General features: G+C 30.6%; 1 protein-coding gene across 10 annotated transcripts; it reads left to right on the top strand.

The window, feature by feature from the left end:
- The first annotated feature begins 1192 nt into the window (after positions 1 to 1192).
- Positions 1193 to 6455, top strand: LOC123228997. Of its 10 annotated transcripts, none has more exons than XR_006504776.1 (7): positions 2149 to 4559; positions 4660 to 4752; positions 4833 to 4931; positions 5014 to 5334; positions 5444 to 5501; positions 5985 to 6034; positions 6128 to 6455. XR_006504776.1 is itself a non-coding variant. In XM_044654538.1 (6 exons), the coding sequence occupies exons 1-5, from the start codon at positions 4404 to 4406 to the stop codon at positions 5453 to 5455; spliced, it is 681 nt and encodes a 226-aa protein (XP_044510473.1). In that variant the 5' UTR covers positions 2720 to 4403; the 3' UTR covers positions 5456 to 5501; positions 6128 to 6455. The 10 variants fall into 10 exon arrangements, 2 of the variants coding, with proteins under 2 accessions (XP_044510473.1, XP_044510474.1); XR_006504779.1 differs by having other exon boundaries at positions 4370 to 4559; XR_006504775.1 differs by having other exon boundaries at positions 4660 to 4931.
- Positions 6456 to 6856: the final 401 nt, after the last annotated feature.

Raw genomic sequence — 6856 nt, 5'->3', positions numbered from 1 at the left:
AACAAGGCGAGCCTTGAACTGTTCATTAGAGTCATCCTCATATTATTTAATGCGATAAATCTTTTTAGACCCAACAACATTCACATTTTATGGTCGAGAAACTAGTGACTAGGTATGGTTTAAATAAAGCGCCTTTAATTCCTTTTCCATAACAACCACCTATCAAGAATTTTTTAGTGCAAGGTGATGATTTCGTTGTTCAACAGGTAATGTGACTTGTGATACATAACATTCATATTCTTCACTACAAAAAAAATGGCCTTTAACGAGAGAAAATTAACGAGAAGACAAATATCTCGTCGTTATAACTATTACTTTTATAACTTTAACGACTAATTATATATATTCTCGTTAAAACTAAATAAATTTATGCTTTTAACGATAAATTTTTAATTTTCTCACTAAAATAACTTACAAATTTGTCGTTATTGATTTTATAAGTATATAAAATCTAAAAAGGAATACGAGCTGAACTAAATTCAAATATTCTTTTACATCATTTTTAGATATTTTTAACTAATATAAATATTTTTAATTTATTATGAATATTAATTAATTAATTAATTTAATAAAAATTAATAAATGATTGTGACTATAGGTTTCAAGATTCAATGAAGTCAAAGAAAAATTGAATGATCTTTCATATTGGGTACCAAATTTATTATTTATATCTCTGCATTTCACTCCTTAATTTATTACTTACTTTTATTGGGCACTCCGAAATTCAACTTGTTATAATTTATTATTTACCCTTCACTTGTATCTTTTTTATTATAAAAAATTGATATCCATGTGAGCATAACTAAAGGGACGTTTGCATTGTTTCATATTGTTAAATGGTTGATAAATTTTTATTTTGATTAGAGATTAATCAAATTTATTATAAATTCCTATAAAGTAAATCAAATCCATGTAATTAATTATTTGCTTAATCAAGGGAAATTGTTTCACTTTATAAAAGAGTAATTTTCTTTAGGGGAAAAGTCTACCATCTTTTCACTTTACAAAAATTATGAAAGGTACATTATATTATTAGCTGGATCCAACTAAAAAGTATGAAAAATTTAAGGGACCACAAAAAAACAAAGCAAAATTATAATAAAAAGGCAGAAAAAGACATAAAATTACTATTTCTGTGTTGCTTTTTACGCTATACTTTTCTGTGATCTGACTGTGAAATAAAAATTAATAAAAAAAATAAGGAAAGAAAGAAGGCTGAGGCGTCTTTCTTTATTTGTCTTCTATAACAAAGAAAGTTCTAGCTTTCTTCTATAACAAAGAAAGAAAGAAGGCTGAGGCTGAGGCATCCCTGTACTCTCTTGATCTCTCCACTCTCTTCACCAAGGAAACTCTCTCTCTTCACATCAATTTACTGACGAATTTCAAGGTTTGTTCTTCTTAAGCACTTAATTACTCTTTTCATTTCTTCTTATTTTGCTTTAATCTCTGTTTGTCTTGGTTATTTTTTTATTTTTTTTGACTTTTTTTTTAAAATAAGTTTGTTCTTGTTTCTATTTTTTGTGCTGTTGTGGAAATCTTTTTAGCGGCAAATTGTAGAGTCAATTGAAGAGGTTAGTATTGCTGTAAGTTTGTGATTTTTTTCTCTAGTGTTAAATTTAGGGTTTTAGTACTTGCTGTAATGAATTCACCCTTGTAAGTGTTTTTTCATTGTTTAATTATTTAATTATTCTCCATTTTTCATATATGTTTCTTTGATCTTACTTTTGGATTTACATATCCTTAGTGCATAAGCTTAAAATTCTTTTTGTAAGCAGATTTTAGCAGTGAATGTTTTTGTTATCAATTGATAAGTTCCAAGCAAGAGGACTTCCGTTAAATGATTTGTTCCATTCATTTAATGAAATAAATGACTTCCATTAAAATTTTAGCAGAAAAATTCTGGACAAGTTAAAGCAGATTTTAGTAGATTTTTTTAAATTATAATAAATAGGATTATTTAATATAATATTCTTTTTGTAATTTATGCATATTTATCTGTTAGATGGATTGAAATTGATTATTTACTAATAAAATAGCTCCCACATTTTGTAATTGATGATGTGCACTGGATTATAAATTGAAACTTATTGTGTATATATTTTGTGTTGATGTTGATAATTTCAGACATTCTTTATAAGTAATGGCACCCGATAAGCAATGGATGAATCTTGTTAATGATCGGTTAAGTGAAGCATATCAATTAGGCATTAAGAACTTTTTAAACTATGCTTCAAAAAAGGTGGGAGATCATTAAATTCGATGTCCATGTGTAAAGTGTAACAACACTTACTCTAGAAGTCATAAAGTGATTGAAACTCATTTAACAGTTTATGGCATAGTCCAAAATTATACATTTTGGTATCACCATGGAGAAAGGTTAGGTGAATCTGAATCTGATAGTGAAGAAGATGAGATAGTAGAAATCGAAGGAGAAGAAGAGATTCATGGGATTATGAGGGATTTTTTTCCTAGTTTTGATGCGTTTAACAAAAATGAAGTGAATTTTGGTGGCTCAAGCTATAATGTTCAAAAAGAGGATCCTAATGATGAAGCAAAGAAATTTTATAGATTGTTGAGAGATTTGGAGCAACCGTTATATGAGGGTTCTAAGATTTCAAAATTGTCAACTATAATCAAACTTTTACATATTAAGAGCCTTGGTCATTGGAGTAACGAGTCATTCACCATGTTATTACAAACGTTAAAAGATGAATTACTCCCTGATGGTTCTACATTGCCAAGTTCATATTATGAGACAAAAAAGATTATTCAAGATCTCGGGCTCTCTTACAAAAAGATTGATGCATGTGTTAATAATTGTATGTTATATTGGAAGAAAGATGAGGAGTCTAACTTTTGTAGTATATGTGGTGCTTCAAGATAGAAAAATGATAATGGAGGAATCAAAGTTGGAAGGAATGGCAAAAGAAAACCAATGAAAATATTGCGATACTTCCCTTTAAAGTCAAGACTTCAAAGGCTATTCATGTCTAGTAAGATAGCATCCTTTATGAGATGGCACCATGAAAAAAGAGTTGATGATGGAGTAATGAGGCACCCAGCTGATTCTTTACAATGGAAATCTTTTGATGAAATGCACAATGTTTTTGCTTCAGAGCCTCGTAATGTGAGACTTGGTCTTACAAGCGACGACTTCCAACCATTTGCACATTCTAAGATTTCATATAGTATTTGGCCAGTATTCCTTATTCCATACAATTTTCCTCCTTGGATGTGCATGAAAGACTCAAATTTCATTTTATCAATGCTCATACCTGGTCCTGATGGTCCGGGAGATGCTATTGATGTCTATTTACAACCTTTAATAGAAGAATTGCAAGAGTTGTGGGAAGTAGGAGTTGAAACATTTGATGCCTCAGTTCACCAAAATTTCAAGATGCATGCAGCTTTATTGTGGACCATTAATGATTTTCCTGCATATGGAAACTTGTCAGGTTGGAGCACTAAAGGCAAATTGGCTTGTCCTTGTTGTAACAAGGATACATTTTCTATGAGGTTAGACAATAGTAAAAAGCAATGTTTCATGCGCCACCGTCGTTATCTTCCAATGAATCACAAATGGCGTAGTGACAAGAAATCATTTGATGGCACAAAAGAGTATGGATTACCACCAAAACCTCTTTCTGGTGAGGATATTCTAAATCAAGTGAAAGATCTCGAAGGGGTCATTTTATCTAAAGATGCTAGCAAAAAGACAAAAGTTTCACATAATAATAGGGGGGATAATTGGAATAAGAAAAGCATTTTTTTCAAACTTCCATACTGGAGTAGTCTTATGTTGCGACATAATTTGGATGTGATGCATATAGAAAAAAACATATGTGATAATGTGCTTGGAACAATTATGAACATTAAAGGGAAGACCAAAGATACTATTAAAACTCGTCTTGATTTGCAAGCGATGAATATCAGATCAGAGTTGCACCCAGTAAAAAAAGGAGATAAGTTTGTGTTGCCAGTTGCATCCTACACATTATCTCCAGAAGAAAAACATGCGTTTTGTGTGTTTTTGAAGAAATTAAAAGTTCCATATGGGTTTTCATCTAACATTTCACATTGTGTTAATATTAAAGAAGACAAGATTTTAGGTTTGAAGAGCCATGATTGTCATGTTCTCTTACAACACCTACTTCCTCTTGCATTACGTGGTATTCTTCCTAAATCAGTATATGAACCACTTTTTGAGTTGTCTTTATTTTTCAAAATTTTGGGTGCTAAGACTTTACGGATGGATGAGTTAGAGCAGATTGAATCTCAAATTCCCATAACCCTTTGTAAATTAGAAATGAACTTTCCCCCTTCATTTTTTGATGTGATGATCCATTTGCCTAGTCATTTAGCCTTTGAAGCCAGAGTTGTATCGTGACTACACTTTGGAACATATGAATACCTTGTGGGTAAATTGGAGATCATGTTTAAATGCAAAATATGTTAAACCTTGCAAAACCGTAGCTGAAGCTTTAAAAAATAAGCCAGAAGGTATGGAGAAAGAAGATTGGGAATGGTTGACTAAACACTTTTTTACTAAGGATTTTCAGGTATAATCTATTTTGAATATAAAAATGTCAAATAGTTTTAATGTTTTGATTCATTGTTGCTACATGTCAAATAATAATTATTTTTTGGTTTTTCATATAGAAAATAAGCTCTCAAGCCTCTCAAAACAGAGCTAAATCTTCAATGCCTCATCGTACGGGTAGTAAACCTCATAGACAGATTATTTATGACATGGTAATAAATAGTAATTTGTTTATTTATGATATATATTGTTCAATATAATTTTTTTGATGACTTTGTATAACTACCAAAAGGGAGGAAAAGAAGGTAATCCACCTGATATGGGAATACTCTTTTTTGAAACTCGAAAAAAGGATGGAAAGTTGGTTGAGCCTGAAACTGAAGAAAAACATGTATGTTCTACTACTTATGCTTTTATTAAATGTGCTAAGTAGTATTCTTTATTTCAATTTTAAGACTATTTAAATTTTGTAGCTTCAAATTGTAAAGACTATTCAAGCTGAGCCAACACTTTCTATTATTGAGGTAATTGAAAAATGTTTTGGAGCACAACATCACAGCAATGTATTTGGCTATGGGGGTGGAATTAAACGAAAAAACTTCAAAGATCCTAGACAAAAGAAGATGGATGAACTTCAAGCCAAACTTCATAATAAGGATGAAGAAAATCGCATCCTCAAGAGGCACATCGCAAAGATTGAAGAGAGATTGCTAAGGATTGAACATTTTATGCAACAAAACCCAAATGTGTCCACTGAATTTCCCTTATCAGAACTTGATCAGGAACTTCATAAGGTTATATTTTCATAAATCTGCTTTTAGAAATATGATTACTTTTTAGATAAATTATACCTTCTAATCATAAAGTGTTTTTTTTTCGATCGAATGATTCAAATTTTTGCAGAATGATGTTTAAAAGCTAGACAACATGAAAGCATTTTGGCAACTTTTTTGTTGGATAGGTATTATATTCTTAATCTTCTTATATGATCATTAGTAATTTTGGTTTGTGTCTTGCTTTTTTCTTTATTGAAATTAAACTCAATTTATCAAAATTAAACTAAGTTATATCTTATTGATTATACTTTTTGTTATTGGCTAGTAATATTTGCTAGGTGAAGCAAATTGCCAACCTTCATCCATTTAAGGTTGATTTTCTTATGTCTGACTATTTGCTAGGTGAAGCAATTGCCAAGTTTATTCAAAACATAGTCATAGGAATTATTTCACCACCCAATCTTTTAATAGCAAGAAATTCCAAGTTCCTAGTTGATGTTTCAAGTTGAATGAATCCTTGGTTGGTGTGTTCTTGCTTTCTGTCTTCATTTGCATTAATTCATTCTGATTGAAGTCTTTGTGTTTCATTTGGGATTTCATTTTACAAAAGCTCTTCATTTGCATTAATTCATTCCAGTTGATGTTTATGAATTTTGCTTCCATTGTAGGAGAGTAAAATCTTTATCTTTAGAAGGATGCTCACTACTAACAACAAAAGGTTTGGGAATTTTGTGTAACCTTCGGCACCTGCATGTGATTCTTCCTTGTAACAACTTTACCTAATTAAGAGACCTAATGAGTTTGTTTTCAGGAATTACAACTGGATGAATTTGTCACACATGAGATGAAGTTTGAAGACATCAATAAAGCCTTCGATTTACTTATTCAAGGGAAGTGTCTACGATGCTTGATATGGATGGACAAATAAGGGAGTTTGCCTTCAAGTCTTCTCAGAGGTGCCTGCAAACATTTACTGCTCTTGTTCGGTTCTCGTGCTCATGGATATGTAAGATTCTCAATTTGTTCGTATGAGTGACAGAATCTTCTATTGCACAATTTCAAAATCACGTTATGTAATATTCGAGACATAATGGTTTCTTATTATTCAGCGAAATTCAATATAAATGAGTAATAAATCAGTACTCGATGTCTCCATGTGAACTTATTACGAGTATATTCTAATTGAATCAAACCTGAAGAAAGATTATTTTGGAGTTTGAGTTTGGTATCTTTGATTGATAAACAATAATATCAAAGCAAAAGATTAAAAAGAATTATTAATAAAAAAAAGAATTATCAATAAATATTATTATAACGACGGAAATATTTATCGTTAGTATAATGTTTAGTAATGGGTAAATATTATTATAATGATAGGGATATTCATCGTTAAAATTACTATTTTTAATGACGGAATTTATACCTATCGTTATTTATATTAACGATGGGACTTTTCTTCTTATCGTTAATACTTTTAGCGGCGGAAGCTGTAACGACGGATGACGACGGGATTTTTTCCATCGTTAAAACTCTTTAACGA

The sequence above is a fragment of the Mangifera indica genome, chromosome 11 (genome assembly GCF_011075055.1).
Source record: "Mangifera indica cultivar Alphonso chromosome 11, CATAS_Mindica_2.1, whole genome shotgun sequence".
NCBI lineage: Eukaryota > Viridiplantae > Streptophyta > Magnoliopsida > Sapindales > Anacardiaceae > Mangifera > Mangifera indica.
This window is presented reverse-complemented; position numbering and strand designations above follow the sequence as displayed.

Bases quoted from the DNA above. Each gene is read 5' to 3' on its own strand.
- LOC123228997 (XM_044654538.1), top strand. From the start codon at position 4,404: ATGAATACCTTGTGGGTAAATTGGAGATCATGTTTAAATGCAAAATAT. The intron at 4,560-4,659 runs GTATAATCTATT...TTTTTCATATAG, and splicing joins TTTTTACTAAGGATTTTCAG to AAAATAAGCTCTCAAGCCTC. The intron at 4,932-5,013 runs GTATGTTCTACT...TAAATTTTGTAG, and splicing joins CTGAAACTGAAGAAAAACAT to CTTCAAATTGTAAAGACTAT.